Source organism: Sapajus apella, unplaced genomic scaffold, assembly GCF_009761245.1.
Source record: "Sapajus apella isolate SASKATOON/1434 unplaced genomic scaffold, GSC_monkey_1.0 scaffold10, whole genome shotgun sequence".
Classification (NCBI taxonomy): Eukaryota; Metazoa; Chordata; class Mammalia; order Primates; family Cebidae; genus Sapajus; species Sapajus apella.
Genome location: NW_022436950.1, coordinates 37,689,054 through 37,708,764, shown reverse-complemented (window position 1 = coordinate 37,708,764; position 19,711 = coordinate 37,689,054). Strand labels below are relative to the sequence as shown.

The 19,711-nt window shown below is 41.4% G+C and overlaps 1 protein-coding gene across 6 annotated transcripts in view; it reads right to left on the bottom strand.

Moving 5' to 3' along the window:
• Nucleotides 1-19,711, bottom strand: part of MPP4 (membrane palmitoylated protein 4) — a 53,456-nt gene that overhangs the window by 12,920 nt on the left and 20,825 nt on the right. For 4 of the 6 annotated variants that reach the window (XM_032278652.1, XM_032278647.1, XM_032278650.1 and 1 more), the window contains 6 exons: nucleotides 15,637-15,701; nucleotides 9,889-9,906; nucleotides 7,571-7,609; nucleotides 5,649-5,669; nucleotides 2,025-2,039; nucleotides 99-140 (listed from right to left, as the gene is read on the bottom strand). In XM_032278652.1, the coding sequence (XP_032134543.1) occupies nucleotides 99-140; nucleotides 2,025-2,039; nucleotides 5,649-5,669; nucleotides 7,571-7,609; nucleotides 9,889-9,906; nucleotides 15,637-15,701 (200 nt within the window). The remainder of the gene's footprint in view (nucleotides 1-98; nucleotides 141-2,024; nucleotides 2,040-5,648; nucleotides 5,670-7,570; nucleotides 7,610-9,888; nucleotides 9,907-15,636; nucleotides 15,702-19,711) is intronic. The other 2 variants (XM_032278649.1, XM_032278651.1) reach the window with 2 other exon arrangements.

Genomic DNA, 19,711 nt, shown 5'->3' with positions numbered 1-19,711 from the left:
CCATCAGCAAAAGAAACTTTCAAAACAGTGTCAGGCATGGAAACATAATTTAACAAGGAACAGAGACCCGACCCACTTCTTATTAATTTACCACCTACCTATAAAGAACTTCTGACCATAGCCAACAAATTCTTCCTTGTCTGGAACACAGAGAACAGCAGGAGCAGAATATGTGAGAGCAAGAAGTTTATTTAGGACAAATTCATGAAATCATCTTCAACATTTCAAGTGACTGCCTTAGTAGATGGCAACCTAGTTGAATTTAGGAGATGGAGAGGCTCATTGAATGTTCTAAGCATTTTTCATCCTATCATTCACACACAACAGACTATAGAGATGCACTTCACAGAATTTGAGCATTACACTGAATGTATTCTGTCTAGTATGGTTAAAGCCAAAACCAGTTTATTAATTTTTTAAAACAAGTTTCCTTAGGATCTGTTTAAAAATATACACCCAGTTTTTACGTTTTTACTATGATTCAATAACGTATAACTTTAAACAAGTTTAAATAGCTTTTTATTCTTTTTATTTCTTCCACTCTTATTCCTCAGTCTGGAGTGCAATGGCGTGATCTTGGCTCACTGCAACCTCCACCTCCCGGGTTCAGGCAATTCTCCTGTCTCAGCCTCCCAAGCAGCTGGGATTATGGGCATACGCCACCACGCCCAGCTAATTTTTGTATTCTTACAAGAGATGGAGTTTCACCATGTTGGTCTGGCTGGTCTTGAACTCCTGACGTCAGGTGATCCACCCGCCTCAGCCCCCCAAAGTGCTGGGACTATAGGCATGAGCCACCATGCCCAGCCTTGTTCTTGACCATACTGTGTTTATAACATTATTTTTTCTGCAGGTCCTATAATTAATCTCTTTGCTAGATATGGGTTTTTATTTTCTTCCTCTCAAAGGGGTTTATTCTATAGCAAATAAGCTTTGCTCTATGGCTGCCAAATGTCTCTGACTGGCCAGGACTCTGAGAGACAAAATGAGGAAAACTGCCCAATGCCTCTGAAGCATCTAGAGATAGTTCAGACTCCTGTTCCTCCTTCCACTGAGACCTCAGAAAAAAATATTATAACAATATTATTTTCAACTACTTTTTACTTAAGTTCCTTCTCATTTATACAGCTCTGCTCTGATCATTGAAATAATATATGGCTGGGCGTGGTGGCTCACACCTGCAATCCCATAACTTAAGGAGGCCAAGGCAGGCAGATAACTTGAGGTCAGGATTTCAAGACCAGCCTGCCCAACACGGTGAAACCCTGCCTTTACTAAAACCACAAAAATTAGCCAGGCATGGTGGCTTGTGCCTGTAGTCCCAGCTACTTGGGAGACTGAGGCAGGAGAATCACTTGAACCTGGGAGATGGAGGTTGCAGTGAGCTGAGATTGTACCACTGCACTCCAGCCTGGGCAAGAGAGAGAGACTTTGTCTAAAAAACAATATATATATATATATATATATGTGTGTGTGTGTGTGTGTGTGTGTGTGTGTATAGAGAGAGAGAGAGCATTTTGCTCATAGAATGAAACTTCTTAACCTTTTAAAAAATGTGTTTTAAAATACAAAGAAAGAAAACACACCAATATCAATTCTATCTTCTGGTAAGTCAGCACATTTCCTCATTTAGATATGTCAGTAAGTTTAAAAGGAAATGTTTTCTTGGGAGTACATTCATAAAGCTTATTTTCATAGTTGTTTTAAATGTTGTCTATGAAGCTGAATATTTAATCATAGATTTCACCCTTAAAATATCTTATCCTTGGAGAAACCTCACAAACTTAGTTTGGAAGCATATTTCCTGAGGAAAAAATGTAAATATTAGGGGAAAACTGTAAACAACAACAACAAATACCATATCGTTTCTTTTTTTTTTTTTCTGCCATATTCTACCATGCTGTCAAGTTCAACAAATATCATATCTTCATCTGAAACACCATCCTATCAAGTATTCATTTTGAGGCACTGAGAGATCTTAAACATAGTTCTATTTGGCGTATCTAGAAAATAAAAACAATTACCTTCTGAAAGTTCCTCTGGATATTTGGGTAAGTGCAGAAACAGACATGATAAAGTTAAGCTTTCAAGATCATGTTAGCCATCAAATCAAGGCAAATTACATAAGCAAGGCATTCACATAACCACTAGCAAAAGGTAACTCAGATAAGGCCTGGCAAGGCAAATGAATACCACACAACTAGGACTGAGAAACCCATTCGCCCTGACTCCGCTGCTTGGGACAGTAACTGTTTCTGAAAGTTGCCTATCAAGACTCTCCCTGAAGGCTTTTTTTTTTTTTTTTTTTTTCACTCTGTTGCTAGGCTGGAGTGCAGTGGTGTGATCTCGGCTCGCTGCAACCTCTGCCTCCCAGGTTCAAGTGATTCTCTTGCCTCAGCTTCCCGAGTAGCTGAGATTACAGGCAGGTGTCACCACACCCAGCTAATTTTTGTAATTGTAGTAGAGACGGGGTTTCACCATGCTGGCTGGGATGGTCTCGATGTCCTGACCTTGTGATCCGCCCGCCTCAGCCTCCCAAAGTCCTGGGATTCCAGGCATGAGCCACCTCACCTGGCCCTGAAGGCTTGGTTGGCACAAAATGGGGCTTCAAAGGGAGAGGTTATAGGAAGGTAACAGGTTTGAGCCTTCTCTCTCCTCTCCCCGAAGCAGTACTGCCAGCTCTGTGAAGCGGGTAGGGGGATGTGGTAGAAATGGCGCTGGGGCTGGCAATGCAGCAGCCTCTGGCCCAAGTGAGCGTCCTCATTCCTTCCCCTTCCTGTGTCTCACACACTTCCATCCCCTGCTGCCCTCTGAAGACAGAGGCAACCAAATACAAACCAAACTGTTTAATTTGTTTTCCAGACATCACAAAACAGCCATATTCTGTTTTTTGGTTTGTTTTGAGATGGAGTCTCCTTTGTCACCCAGGCTGGAGTGCGATGGCACTATCTTGGCTCAACTGCAACCTCCACCTCATGGGTTCAAGCGATTCCCCCGTCTCAGCCTCCTGAGTAGCTGAGATTACAGGCATGAGCCACCATGCCCTACTAATTTTTGTGTTTTTAGTAGAGATGGGGTTTCGTCATGCTGGTGAGGCTGGTGTCAAACTCCTGACCTCAAGTGATCTGCCAGGCTCAGCTTCCCAAAGTGCTGGGATTACAGGCATGAGCCACCATGCCTGGCCTTTTTTTTTTTTTTTTTTTTTTTTTATGGTGTTTCTGATTAAATAAACGATATCATCACCACATCACCTCCTGAAGAAATTCAAGGAAGTCACATGATACTTCATTCAGACTAGAGACCGAAACTGAAGAACCTTAATTGCTTACTAAGCGGTCTAAGTAACAGAGTTAAGCGTCACGGAATGAAGCCAAGGGTCCTTCGCTTAGAAAATATGCCAGCTGGGTGCTATTTGTTCCTTAACCGAGCTCCTAAGAAAGCTGGGTTCAGAACATATTACTGTAACTTTTTCAGCCAAGGGGAGTCCACAAAGGGTGCTTTACAGTAGGCACCTCCCTCTGCAGTGCTGCTCTGAAAAAACTAGCTGCTGACTCATGCAAGGAACAAGATTTCACAATAATAACACCCACTAACACTCGTGTAGCACTTCCTGTATGCTAGGCACTGTTCTAAGCACTTTACTCATATAAGCTATTGATCCCATTTTAGATATGGGGAACCTGAAGGGCAGAGAGGTTAAGAGCCAGAGAACCCGCAGTTAGTGAGTAATGAACCCAGGGTTCAAACTGGTCGATCTAGCTGGAGTCCATGGTCTTACCCACAGACTCCCAAACTCCCCAGCCTCAATCACAACCTTTGAATGGAGTGGAGTGTTTTCCAGATAGACAGAACAAAGAAGGATGAGAATAAGCTAGAGGAATTAAAAACTAAGCCAATTCCATACACTGAGCAAGTATAAATAATCAATTAAGTTATTCCTAACAGGCCAACCATCTAATGGAAAATAGGAAATTTCAAAACAACATAAATGTAAATAATTTAGAAAAGTGGTTCACAACTCATCAGTCTCAATGGTGTCTTTTTTTATAACCAATATTTGTAACAATCTCTCTTTTATGAAAGGAAATTCAGATAGTGTAATATACCACAAATGTAATTTAAAAAATCAATACAATGCTCCAGCTGTAATATAAAGAAACATTTAAAAAGAAATAATTTATGTTTTAAAAGTATATATATCAGCCCAGGTGCAATGGCTCATGCCTGTAATCCCAGCACTTTGGGAGGCTGAGGCAGGTGAATCACCTGAGGCTAGGAGTTCGATACCAGCCTGAGCAACATGAAAACCTGTCTCTACTAAAAATGCAAAAATTAGCTGGGTGTGGTGGTGCACACCTGTAATCCCAGCTACTCAAAAGGCTGAGGCACGAGAATCACCTGAACCTGACAGGCGGAGATTGCAGTAAACCCATATCGCACCACTGCACTCCAGCTTAAAAGTAAAATTCTGTGGGGCCTATTTTGTTTTTAATAATGTCAACATTATTTTGAGGGACAGACACTTGCCATATGTGATCAATAATAACAAATAATATATTAAAGAAAAAGAAAATTCAGTATAGATGTCCTACTTTCTGGTTTATTTACTAGCAATATCGAACAGACAGGATACGTGGAATAAATCATTCAATAATTACAAGGCAATGTCTGCATTCTGTTTGAATGTCTCCTTCCATAATGACCATCTTCTAAACCACTGTGCTTCTTATGCTAAATCTTATGAAAACTTTTTGTGTGTTAAAGATTGACCCTTTTATATTTATAATGAGTTTTGTCCAGCAGGACATTCAGAAGATATGTGGGTCAAGAGATACCAGTCAAAGCTCAGGAGTATCCTCAATCAGTGTGGCAATTAAAAAAAAAATGCTCCCATAGAGTTCCGAAATGCCACATCAGGGACAGTACTAGCCCTATGAGAAGTACCGGCTAAGGTAAAATCTACATCTCACAACTGCACTGTGGCTGTATTTTTAAAAATACATTTTATTGGGACCAGGCATGGTGGCTCACTTTGAGAGGTCAAGGTGGGAGAACCACTTGAGGCCTGGAGTTGGAGACAAGGCTGGCAACACAGTGAGACCCTGTTTCTACAAAAAAATTAAAAATTAGCCATGTATGGTGGCATGGGACTGTAGTCCCAGCAAATTGGGAGGCTGAAGTGGGAGGATCACCTGAGCCGAGGAAGTCAAGGCTGCAGTGAGCTATGATCATCCCACTTGCACCTCAGCTTGGACAACAGAGTGAGACTCTGTCTCAAAATAAATAAATAAATAAATAAATTAGCCAGGTGTGATGCTGTATGCCTATAGTTCCAGCTATTTGAAAGGCTGAGGTGGGAGGATCACTTGAGCTTAGGAGTTAGAGGCTGCAGTGAGCCATGATCACACCATTGCACTCCAGCTTCAGTGACAGAGAAACCTCATCTCAAAAAAATTTAAAATAAAAAAAGATTTATAATGTATATTTGAGGTTGACAACATGATGTGGGATACATGTAGTTACTTTTTAATGTTTTTGCTGTTGATATATTTAACCTATTATTATAACCCTAAATATGTATCTAAATTGTATCAAAATGTGGAATATACATTTAAAAATCAATACCACATATTCATTTTTTTACTTACCAGATTCAAATGTTTCTTCATCTATGATTTTCCATGGAGGCAAAAACCAAAAATGTTATTACATGACCATCTAAACTGAGTCTATATTTTAAGTCTAATTCTCTGGCCCCTACTTCTGCCCATACACCACCTTTTAAGTTTTTTTCCTAAATCAAGATCAAATCGATGGTGTCTCTATGGCATATATAAACTTTAAATGAAGGACATGGTATTCAGCAGCTGAGCCATGTTGACAGTCAGAGGTGCAGCAGGGCTTAAAATAAATAAATAAAATAATGGAGGATAAATAAAACAAAATGTAAAAGCAGCTCAGGGGGAGGGGAAAGTGGAAACCCCTATAGATTGTTGGATCCTACTCAGCTTTGCTGCAGAGGGCTTGCAGATGTGGGAGGGGTGCATCCTGCCTGAAGAGTAGGGCACCCACAAAAGGAGAGAGTGAGCACAGGAATGGCTTGGCTGAGTAGGCTTGATCAGGTGACTGAGAAGGATGTGAGATAAACAAATTCCTCATTAGTTAAAACAACTCTTGTTTGCATTTTAAAAAAAGATGAAGGATTAAGAAACAAGAAAGTATATGGAGGGCAATTTGAAATATATGGCAACATTACCAGTGCATGCATCCTTGGATCAGGCAATGCTGCATCTAAGGTATTCTCACACATGTGAAATGATATAGTTATGAAGCAATTCCTTGTAACACTGTTTATATAGAAACAAATGGACAAACACAAATGCCTACAAATAAGTGATTGTATAAGTAAACAGTAAGCTGTTAAAAAAAATTAAAGACTGAGGCTCTTTATGTGCTAAGAATCACCTCCAAGATATGGAATGTTAAATTAGAAAAGCCAGGAACAGAACAGTGTGTGCATTTTATGCCATCAAAGGGTTTGTGCATTTGGATTAGGGAAAGAAAGAGAAAAGATGGGAATGATGAGGGAAAGAAGAGAGATGTATACATCATTGCTTTTATGTGCACAGAATTATGTCTGGGGTGATACTGAAGAAACTATTAACATTTATTTCCCCAAGAAATAAACCTGAGTAAGAGAACAGGGAAAGAGAGGAACTTCTTACTGAATATACCTTTGTAGCTTTAAAATTTTGAACTATGTGAACATACTACCTGATAAAATTGTAATGAAAATTATAGAAAGGAAATGAATATTACTGCAAGTTTAACAAGCAATGTGTACTTGGTAAAATAAACATAATGTCAGCAGTATTCTGCAGTTGTTCTAGAAAATATATGTGAATCATTGAAATGCCCACTGTTTTAAAATTTTATATTGCTCTTTCACTTCTAAAAACTAGACTAGCCCATAAAGCAAAGGCAGATGCACCTGTCAGACTAAAGTTCTCCAACTAGTGTCCCGACAAAATCCTAGTGATTCTTCAGCCAATCTTAGTTCTGCTGCTAAATTTGAAAAATCTTTTCCCAATTTACAAAACAGTTAAAGAATAGAAATGTAAAACCTTTCATGCATGTCTCATAATTTTGGAACCTACTATTTATCTATACAAGAATCTACCAGAAGATGGCATCAAACTTAATAACAAAATATATATTGCTCTTTAAAAATTTGATACTGCAAATATTTTATGGTATTTCACAAAGAGCAGAGGTTTCCAAGTGTTCCGCCATCTGACACACTGAGGGTTCCTAAGTGTTCCTGAGATCATTTTCAAAGCACTGCTTTCTAGGACATTTTCTAGTACATTGGTGGGAACCTGGAGACATTACCACAGCTTCTCCTTCCAAGTGCCAGAACTACAGAAGAAAGGTGGGGGTGGAGGGTCATTTTACACATTTCTCCCAGAGGAAAGGCCCATGGCCCTTTGGACACCTCTGCTTCTGATAATCTGTAATTGACATGCTTCATATTTTTTCTAACTGCAAAGCAATCAAGAGAAAATGTTACCTGCTTCCACACATTTCTCGTCAATCTTCATGTCATCTTCTATAAAAGAGTATAGAAAGGGAGAAATAGAACTTAAAATGTGTCTGTATTAAAAACAAAATTCCCAGCCAGGCATGGTGGCTCACGCCTGTAATCCCAGCACTTTGGGAGGTTGAGGTGGGCAGATCATCTGATGTCAGGAGTTCCAGACCAGCCTGACCAACATGGTGAAGCCCCATCTCTACTAAAAATGCAAAACTTAATCGGGCGTGGTAATGCATGCCTGTAATCCCAGTTACCAGGGAGCCTGAGGAAGGAGAATGGCTTGAACCTGGGAGGCGGAGGTTGCAGTGAATTGAGATAGCTCCATTGCACTGCAGGCTGGGCAACAGGAATGAAATTCCATCTCAAAAAAAAACAAAAAATCCCTATGTATGTCAATAAAACTCATAAAATAAAAATAAAACTATGTATGTCAATAAAACTCAGGCCACCTTATGATAAAGCTACTTTTACAACTAATGCTCACTTGGAGAGGTAAAAGGGGCTCTGCATTAAATGAAAATGTATGACATGGGAGGCTATGTAACATTAAATGGTTAAAAATGTATAGCCATAGGCTTTTGAATGCTGCACAAATTAGTTGATCTCTAAGCCCCTGTTCTTCATCTGCAAATGAGGATAGTAATAGTACCTACCATATACGCTAGGACTGAGAAAATGCATGAAATGCTCAGGCATATGGTAAATAATAAATGTGAGCTCTCTTTACCTTTACCTGAAGTATGTGTAAGAGAATAAATGAATATAACATTAAAAACTACTAATCCTAATTCTCAAAACTCTCCACAGCATGATCTGAACGCAGCTTGGAAGGGTTCAAATCAATAATTCCACATTATCAGCTAGGATAATATACTGAATTGTGTTCCCCCCAATATTCATATGTTGAAGCCCTTGCCCTCTCAGTATGGCTGTATTTAGAGATAGGGCCTTTAAGGAGGTAATTAAGATTAAATGAGGTCATATGGTTGCAGCCTTAATTTGATAGAACTGGTGGCCTTATAGGAAGAAAACACACCAAATCAATCTCTCTCTCTCTCCTCTCTCTCTCCCCCACCTCATCTCCCTCTAAGCATGCACAGAGGCAACACCACATGAGCACACAGCAAGAGGGTGGCCGTCCGCAAGCCAGGAAGAGAGGCTTCACCAGAAACCAACCCTGGTGGAATCTTAATCTGAGACTTCAGCCTCCAGAACTGTGAGAAAATAAATATCTGTTGTTTAAACCACTTAGTCTGTGGTATCTTATTATGGAAGCTCAAAGCTAAGCCAGTGGCCTTATCACCCACCAAGACCATAGAGTTCCCAACACCCCCTCCCCTCAAGGGCCATGTCCAAGCTCCCCTTCACAACTCATAACAGTGGAGCCTGTAATGTGACCCTGAGTAGACAAACCAGAAGCAGGCACCCTCGACTTGTCCCCCTCTCCCTCTCCTTCTGCTCTTGTCTTCCTGTGTCATATAGCTTTTTTGTTTTGTGGGGACACAGATTGGAGCCTTATACTCATAGATCAGCCTTCAAAAGTCATTCTGCAGTTCTCTGGTTTCCCTTTCCAAATTCAAGGATGAAATGTGGGTACTGGTGGCTAAGGGGACACCTCTTCTTTTCCCTCTCTGGAAGCAGACAGCATCTTGCCTTGTTGCATACGTGTGTGTGTGTGTGTGTGTGTGTGTGTGTGTGTGTGAGAGAGAGAGAGAGAGAGAGAGAGAGAGAGAGCATCATCAAAATGAGTCATTCAGATGGTTGGGCATGGAGAAGGGGAAAGACTAGTAACTGAAGGTCCCATTTGTTCCCTAATGCAAGGCCTTTTAGACAGATGGAATCTTGAATCCAGACTACACTGTTTGCAACTACTGACAACTGTTCTTACCTTCTCTGAATGTCAATCTTTTCATCCATAAAATGGGAATAATAATAACAATTTCACTATGATGTTATTGTTAGGTAATGTGTATAATGCAGTTGAAACAAAACATCTCATCAGTTTCACAGCTTTTATTGAGTTATTTCCATATGCAATGCTAAACTCTGGAGATACACGTAAATGTTACTTCTCTTTTCTTTATTCCTCTCAGTGTCAGGACAATTATACTTTGCATACATATCTTTAAATGACATATTTTTGTAAATTAAGATGTCAATGACTATCACACCACTAGTTATATAGGAAGAGCTTAATAAATAGCTGAACTGAATTAATGTGAATTTTTCTAACTACAAGAAATTTCTAAAAGACTTCGGAGATGAGAGTTTTTTCCCCAAATACTATTTCTTACCTTCTTCCATAGAAATTGCTGAGTACAAGCAAATGATTGAAGCAGGGGAGAAAAAAAGAAAACAATATCTGTGCTATAGTTTCTCAGATTAATTTACAATAAGAAAGGTACTGTGCAAAAATTATTCTAATTAGTATTCTGGGTGTATTCTCTAGAAATTCAGGGAAGATTTAGTAATAAAATGATAAATGAATACCTCATAAAATTGATACGTTTGTGAGCCTTGTAGGAAATGGGGATCTACTTGCTTCTGGTAAACGCCACCCTTTTCCATCCCAGCTAGATCTACAAGGGTAGCATTCTATGAATTTCTGAATTAACATGCTTAGTTCAGCATATTTTAGGAACCCAAATTTTGAATGGGAGGAAGGAAAGAAGACAGAGAGATGGAGGGAAGAAGGGAGGGAGGGAGGAAGGGAAAGAGAGGGAAGACAACTATAAGTGCACCTTCAGTAAATAACTTTTTAATAACCATCTGCAAACTAACATCAGCAACACTTGATTAATAAAATTCCCTATTCCTTTGGGCTCAGTAGTCTGCCCCTAATATTTTTTGGTGGAGAGGAGGATATCATAAGATCTAGGCAGAGCAGAAACGTACAAAATAATATTAATTGTAGGATCATCTACAATAGTTGAAAAGAAATGATCTTTTTAGTCATTGAGAAAATAATTATGTCTATCAGAAACATTCCATGAGAGAGGGGACCCTTTAAGTCAGTGGCTCCAACCCTGAGGCTCATGGACCTAGAGATTTGTAAGGATAATAATACAGTGTTGCAAACTATTTTCAGCATGGACTTCTAGAAAGTCTGATATAAATCACACAGTCCACACAAGCAAATTAAATCCAAACCAGAGGTTACACTACAGGTAATTATCAGATGCTAATTAGAAACTGTAATTAACATTTTCATGTGCCTTTGATAAATAGAAAGTTTGGTTTAAAAAAAAAACTTTTTCAAAACGTGGAAGAAGTAACTAAAATATCACTATGAAGATTGTGTCATGAAAAATGTTTCTGATAAGATATTAAGTGGCTGTCAAGATGACCGAATAGGAACAGCTCTGGTCTGCAGCTCCCAGCAAGATCAATGCAGAAGGCAGGTGATTTCTGTATTTCCAACTGAGGTACCTGACTCATCTCACTGGGACTGATTAGACAATGGGTGCAGACCACAGAGAGTGAGCCAAAGCAGGGTGGGGCATTGCCTCACCTGGGAAGCACAAGGAGTCCAGAAACTCCCTCCCCTAACCAAGGGAAGCTGAGAGGGACTGTGATGTGAGGGATGGTGCACTCCGGCCCAGATACTATGCGTTTTCCACGGTTGTCACAACCTGCAGACCAGGAGATTCCCTCGGGTGCCTACACCTCCAGGGCCCTGGGTTTCAAGCACAAAACTGGGCAGCCGTTTGGGCAGACACCAAGCTAGCTGCAGTTTTTTTTTTCATGCCCCAGGGGCACCTGGAACACAAGCAAGAGAGAACCATTCACTCCCCTGGAAAGGAAGCTAAAGCCAGGGAGCCAGTGGTCTAGCTCAGAGGATCCCACCCACACAGAGCCCAGCAAGCTAAGATCCACTGGCTTGAAATTCTCACTGCCAGCACAGTAGTCTGAAGTTGACCTGGGATGCTTGAGCTTGGTGGGGGGAGGGGCATCTGCCATTGCTGAGGCTTGAGTAGGTGGCTTTCCCCTCACAGTGTAAACAAAGCTACTAGGAAGTCTGAACTGGGGGGAGCCCACTACAGCTCGGCAAAGCCACTGTAGCTAGACTGATTCCTCCTCTCTGGCCAGGGCATCTCTGAAATAAAGGCAGCAGCCCCAGTCAGGGGCTTATAAATAAAACTTCCATCTCCCTGGGACAGAGCACCTGGGGGAAGGGGCAGCTGTGGGCACAGCTTCATTACACTTAAATGTTCCTGCTTGCTGGCTCTGAAGACAGCAGTGGATCTCCCAGCACAACACTGGAGCTCTGCTAAGGGACAGACTGCCACCTCAAGTGGGTCCCTGACCCCTGTGCCTCCTGGCTGGGAGACACCTCCCAGCAGGGGTCAACAGACACCTCATATAGGAGAGCTCTGGCTGGCATCTGGTGGGTGTTCCTCTGGGACAAAGCTTCCAGAGGAAGGAGCAAGCAGCAATCTTTGCTGTTCTGCAGCCTCATTGGTGATACCCAGGCAAACAGGGTCTGGAGTGGACCTCCAGCAAACTCCAGCAGACCTGCAGCAGAGGGGCCTGATGGTTAGAAGGAAAACTAACAAACAGAAAGGAATAGCATCAACATCAACAAAAAGGATGTCCACACAAAAACCCCATCTGAAGGTCACCAACATTAAAGACCAAAGGTAGATAAATCCACGAAGAAGAGAAAAAAACAGCGCAAAAAGGCTCACCAGCAAGGGAACAAAACTGGATAGAGAATAAGTTTGACAAATTGACAGAAGCAGGCTTCAGAAGATGGGTAATAACAAACTCCTCTGAGCTAAAGAAGCATGTTCTAACCCAATGCAAGGAAGCTAAGAACCTTGCAAAGAGCTTAGAGGAATTGCTAACTAGAATAACCAGTTAGAGAAGAACATAAACGACCTGATGGGGCTGAAAAATACAGCATAAAAACTGCGTGAAGCAAACATGAGTATTAATAGCCAAACTGATCAAGCAGAAGAAAGGATATCAGAGATTGAAGATCAACTTAATAAACCGTGAAGACAAGATTAGAGAATAAAGAATGAAAATGGATGAACAAAGCCTCCAAGAAATTTGGGACTATGTGAAAAGACCAAACCTACGTTTGATTGGTGTACCTGAAAGTGACAGGGAGAATGGAACCAAGTTGGAAAACACACTTCAGGATATCATCCAGGAGAAGGTCCTCAGCCTAGCAAGGCAGGCCAACATTCCATTTCAGAAAATACAGAGAACACCACAAACATACTCCTTGAGAAGACCAACCTGAAAACAAATAATCATCAGATTCACCAAGGCTGAAATGAAGGAAAAAATGTTAAGGGCAGCCAGAGAAAACGGTCAGGTTACCCACAAAGGGAAGCCCATCAAATTCACAGCAGATCTCTGTGCAGAAACCCTATAAGCCAGAAGAGAGTGGGGGCCAATATTCAACAATCTAAAGAAAAGAATTTTCAACCCGGAATTTCATATCCAGCCAAACTAAGCTTCATAAGCAAAAGAGAAATAAAATCCTTCATGGACAAGCAACTGCTAAGAGATTTTGTCACCACCAGACCTGCCTTACAAGAGCTCCTAAAGGAAGCACTAAATATGGAAAGGAAAAACCAGTATCAGCCACTGCAAAAACATACCAAATTGTAAAGATAATAGACACTATGAAGAAACTACATCAACTAATGGGCAAAATAACCAGCTAGTATCATAATGACAGGATCAAATTCACAGATAACAATATTAACCTTAAATGTAAATGGGCTAAATGCACCAATTAAAAGACACAGACTGGCAAATTAAATAAAGTCAAGATCCAGCAGTGTGCTGTATTCAGGAGATTCATCTCATGTGCAAAGACAAACATAGGCTCAAAAAAAGGGATGGAAGAAGATTTACCAAGCAAATGAAGAGCGAAAAAAAGCAGGGGTTGCAATCCTAGTCTCTGATAAAACAGACTTTAAACCAACAAAGATAAAAAAAAGACAAAGAAGGGCATTATATAATGGTAAAGGGATCAATGCAAGAAGAGCTAACTATCCTAAATATATATACACCCAATACAGGAGCATTCAGATTCATAAAGCAAGTTCTTAGGAATCTACAAAGATACTTAGACTCCCACACAATAATAGTGGGAGACTTTAACACCCTACTGTCAATATTAGACAGATTAATGAGATGGAAAATTAACAAGGGTATTCAAGACTTGAACTCAGCTCTGGATCAAGTGGACCTAATAGACATCTACAGAACTCTCCACCCCAAATCAACAGAATATACATTCTTCTCAGCACAACAGCTCACCTATTCTAAAATTGACCACATAATTGGAGGTAAAACACTCATCAGCAAATGCAAAGAACAGAAATCATAACAATCAGTCTCTCAGACCACAGTGCAATCAAATTAGAACTCAGGATTAAGAAACTCACTCCTGATGCCTGATGTAGGCAACAAGGGGATGGAGACTGCAAACCACTATGTCATGTGTGTATCTATGCAACAACCCTGCAGGATGTGCACATGAACCCCAGAGCTTAAAGTACAATTAAAAAAAAAAAAGAAACAGAAAATACTTTTTAAAAGAAAAAAAAAGAAACTCACTCAAAACCACACAGCTAACTAATTGAATGAAACCGAACAACTGGCTCCTGAATGACTACCAGATAAATAACAAAATTAAGGCAGAAATAAATAAGTTCTTTGAAACCAATGACAACAAAGACACAATGTACCAGAATCTCTGGGACACAGTTACAGCAGCAGTGTTTAGAAGGAAATTTATAGCACGAAATGCCCACAGGAGACAGCAAGAAAGATCTAAAATTGACACGCTGGCATCACAAAAGAACTAGAGAAGCAGGAGCAAACAAATTCAGACGCTAGCAGAAGACAATAAATAACTAAGATCAGAGCAGAACTGAAGGAGATAGAGACATCAAAAAACCCTTCAAAATGTCAATGAATCCAGGAGCTGGTTTTTTGAAAAGATTAATAAAATAGATAGACCACAAGCCAGACTAACAAAGAAGAAAAGAGAGAAGAATCAAAGAGACACAATAAAAAATAATAAAGGGGATGTCACCACTGATCCCACAGAAATACAAACTATCAGCGGAGAATACTAAAAACATCTGTATGCAAATAAACTAGAAAATCTAGAAGAAATGGATAAATTTTTGGTCACATGCACCCTCCCAAGACTAAAAGAGAAAGAAGATGAATCCCTGAATAGACCAGTAACAAGTTCTGAAACTGAGGCAGTAATTAATAGCCTACCAACCAAAAAAAAAGCCCAGGAACAAACAGATTCACAGCTGAATTCTAACAGAGGTACAAAGAGGAGCTGGTACCATTCCTTCTGAAGCTATTCCAAACAATAGAAAAAGAGGGACACCTCCCTAACTTGTGTTATGAGGCCAGCATCGTCCTGATACCAAATTCTGGCGGAGATACAACAAAAAAAGAAAATTTCAGACCACTATCCCGATGAACAATGATGTGAAAATCATCAATAAAATACTGGCAGCCACTTAAACTCAGCAGCCTTTATAAAGCTAATGAGAGACTATCAGGTTAGTGGGAGGAGAAGAGCCTGAATTCTGCTAAGGTGTAGACTGTCATAAGATATGCAATTTCCCTAATAATTTCTGCAAATAACATCACTATTGTAGAACCTAAAATTGGCCTTTTGTGACATCTTTTTAGGTTTTTTTGCATGTCTGACCTGTGACTCCATCTGGACCCACCAACCAATGGTTCCTGTGACTCCACCCAGAAGCAACTCAGTGCAAGAGGACAGCTTCAACTCCCTGTGATTTCATCTCCGATCCAACCAATCAGCAGCAAGCACTCATTGCAAAGCCTACCCCACTCCCTCTCCCAAACTACCATTTAAAAATCCCTAACCTAGGGGCATTCAAGGAGATTGATTTGAATAACAACTGTATCTTTCTTGTGGCATGCCCAGCCTCACATCAATTGGATCCCTTCTTTACTGAAATGCCATGGTCTTTATTTGTGCAGCAAACAGGAAAAGTCTGTTGGGCAGTTGCAATACTCACATAGGGTTGATTTGAGGCAGGTGTGAGGCTGGTATGGCTGAGACCACCAGAATTCCCGTTGCTTCCTATGGGGGAAAACAAAAACTGTGAGACAAAAAACAAAATACAAAAAGCCAACCCCAGTTAACCCAGGTGAAAAAGTCCCAGGACAACCACAAACAGAATGTTTCTTAGAATTCTGGTGCCTTCACCCAAGTGAAAAGGGTAATCACTTCTCCAAATACAGTGTCAAATACATTTTCCAAACATATAGCCTCTCTCATCTCTTTTTCTGCCTCACAGGATCTTTTCAGAACAACAAAGACTAAGAGTGAGAATCTTGCCCACGATCACAAATTTGCACATGGAGTTTCAGTAAATGACCTGTGGTAAGCTGCCTCTCAGGCATGTTAGCCTGTCTCTGCAGTCTCCTTCAAATTCTCATGACATGTTCAGGTTTCCCTCCCAGACTGTTAGAGGCTCTCTACAGTTTCTTTAGATGACTCTGCTCCTTTCTTGATCTCTAGAATCACCCCTGGGCTCCAGGACAAGGCTTCCCCTTTTCTTGGCACCTGAAACCTCTGTTAACTTGTTCCTCTTCCCTTGGGTCCCCCAGAAATTCCTTTGGGCAGCATTTCCTTGCCTTGCCTACTTCAAAGCAACTTTCTAAGCAAAGTTTCTCTTCCTTCTTCTTTATTCAACACCGTTTGGAGCAAGAGAAGACCTTGAAGATGCTCCGTTCTTTGTATTCCCAGAACTGCAGCATCACCTTCACCTGGGAACTTGTGAGAACTGCAAATCTCAGTCTCCACCACAAAGCTTCCAAATGAGAATATCTACTTTAATAACAGCCCAGATAAGTCATATCTATGTCAAAAGTGAGAAGCTCTAATTTAATCTCTCAAACTTTGGAATGCATCTGAGGTTTTGTTAAAATACAGATATCTGGGCCTCTGAGATCTCCTGCCTCTGATTCTCTGGAGATAAAGCCAGGGCATCTGCATGTTTAACTCAAACTCTCCATATGATTCTAATTCACAAGGCAGTTTAAAAAGGGCCAATTTGGTGCACCTTCCTCACTTTAGAAATGAGAAAAACAATCAAGGGTAGTCAGGCAATGTGATGGAGGTTGAAGAGTTAGCAGCAGGAGGCATCTACACTGTAATCTACAAAGTGATGGATTCAAAAGACCTGGATTCCAGGCAGGCTTCCCCTCCTTAGGATCTTGGACAAATCTCCTAACATCTGAAACTTAGTTCCCCACTTATGAAATGGGGCTCAGTGCACTTAAGGGATCGTGAGGACTAAATGATACATGAAACCTTACTGTAAACTCAATTAGCATGGACAGGCAGGGCATTCAGATTCATTAATTATATGAAGAGATAACATATACACATAGTAAAAATCTTCACAGCATAAAAAAGTAGGCCAAGTGTGGCTCACACTTGTAATCCCAGCACTTTGGGAGGCTAAGGCAGGTGGATCACGAGGTCAGGAGATCGAGACCATCCTGGCCAACATGGTGAAACCCCATCTCTACTAAAATACAACAAATTCTCTGTGCATGGTGGCGCGCACCTATAGTTCCAACTACTCGAGAGGCTGAGGCAGGGGAATCACTTGAACCCGAGAGGCAGAGGCTGCAGTGAGCTGAGATTGAGGACTCCAGCCTGGTGACAGAGCAAGACTCCGTCTCAAAAAAAATGTAAGTTCTCTTCCCTTCCTTCCACCCAGTTCCTTGTGCATTCTTCCAGAAATACTTTCTGCATAATTAAAGTGCTTTAATTCACAACACATGCAGGCCTGAAACCAAGATTCTTGATGCCTATTTGGGTGATGAGCTCTCTAAATATCTGTGTTTCCTGTTTTTCAACCTTCTGTACCTTCCCTTGGCTACTCCATGGTTAATTTATCCGGTAGTCTGCTCTCTCTCTATCTCTGTCTCTGTGTCTCTCATTCTCTATCAGCTTCCTCACAAGGTTTCATCCTCGCCTTTCTCCTCTGGGAGGTCCTGGTTTTTTATTCTTCTAGAATGATATCCTATAAGTCTTCACGTGTTCCCTGTGGAGGAAACTCCAGAGGAATGGGGCCTCTCACTGGAAAGTCATGTCCACTTGCCAAAAATATTTGCTACTCTGGTACAAACCATCAACATCTAACTCGCCCAATTTATAATATAGTCATCCAAACTCCTTTAGATGGGTATTATTTTTCACCAATATGCCCTTTTTGGGGAAGCCTTTCTCCTCACTCTTTCTCAGTCTTCTAAAATCAGATGTAATTTTCTAGCTGTTGAAAGTAAAAACAAGCAAAACAAAAACAAAACCCCCCAGCTACTTGCATTCAAATCTGTCACTCTTCTAAAGAGCTCAAAAAGTATTTTATGTGCTCATTCACTATTCCTAAGCACAATGCTGCTCTTCGTATCACTTACTGTGAGCGCCTGAGGTGCTTGGTGAAGATGCAGATTCCTGGCTCAGTCCATATCTGTTGAATCAGATCCTCAGGGAGGGAAGGGAAGAGCCCAGGAATCCATATTTTTAAAAATACTCAGCTCATTGTTACTCATAGTAAAGTTGGACAGGTGGAAAGATAGAAAAATTGTAGATATCAAGGACCTCATTTATTGAGGCTCTAAGAAACTGACTTCTCAAAAGCCACATCTACCTGTACTGGGGACAGGACTCTTGTGCAGATGTGACAGTGGGTTTAGTCTCAACACCCTCTTCCAGTCCTCCGATGAGCCTCCTGGTTTTCTGAATAAGATTCAGGAGAACCCAAGGTGCCTTCCATCATCCATCCCCAACGAGACATTTGTGTAGACTCTGCTATTGACATATTGCTTCTAAATGAAATTGTTTAATTTCTTATTTTCATATTAGGTTTTCATGTGGCAACGACTTAAAGCAGCATGAGAACTTCCTACCATCCTTTATTTGTGTGCTCCCCCCAAAAAACCATAATTGGGTTCTGTGTGCTCCTTGCAAGACCCCTACTGGACCCTCCTCACCCCTTTCTGACCTGAAACCATGAGTACTAATCTCATTAGGCCTTTATCCCTGCTCATGTCCTTCAGCCCCCTAGCTCAGGTCACCTCTTATCCCTGTGCTTTAATCCCTATAAGACCCCTGCCACCCACCCACGCCCTCTGGAACTCACAGCAAATCTTCACCAAACTTTCTCAGACTTCAGCCTCTTCTTTGAGCCTTTTCTTCTTGCTCTAAGTGAAGCCGAACTCTCCCTGTGGTCTGCTTCCCCTGTAACCTTCAAGAGGAGGGGATGCTTCCTCTCCCACTCCCAGTGGAGTGCTGGTGAAAGAGCTCTGGGGGAAGGCAGCCCTGACTCGGAGTCTCTGCCATTTCTGCAGCTCTCACCGTGGCTGATTTCAGACTACCACCCTGACTTCACTGAATGTGGATGTGTGAAGAGGTGGCTCATGTCAGATGGCTCCGGCACATCACTGTGTGTATGTGCCTTCCTTCCACTGGGCCTGGAGGTGGGGGGTGTGTCCCTGCTTCTCACTGCCATTTCCAGATGACTCTTCCTCTTCCCTAGGAGCCCCAGCTTTGAACATCATCCCACTACTTTTCTGGTAGCCATCGCCAGCTCACACCTGCTCGCTCCCAGGTCTCAACAGTGTGCTGTCACAGTTCTCAATGACTTTATCACACATACAAATGTCCCTTCCAGCACCCTGGCCTCTTGGGTGCTTTATCTCCTCTTTTCCAATGACCTTTCCCTCATCCAACCTCAGACACTGCCTCCCACTGTCATACCCCAGACCTCATCAGTACCAATACCAGCATTCTCTCCTTCATTTTAACTTCCAGCAACCCTTTCTTCTACCAACACCTCCCATCTTCCCAGCCCCAATGCGCTGTTGACCTCATAAAGACCTGCGATCCATTGATCTTCTTTCTCACCAATCCTCACCTGCTTCATTTCCTCATCTCCCTCCTAAGCAGCTTACCTGTCACACTCCATCCTTATAATCTCTCCCTTGGCCCCCTCTTGATTTGCTGTTAAATGCAATCCTCTGTCTAATCTGGACCCGAACCCCAGAAGCACTTCAAACTTAACTTTAAGAGGGCAC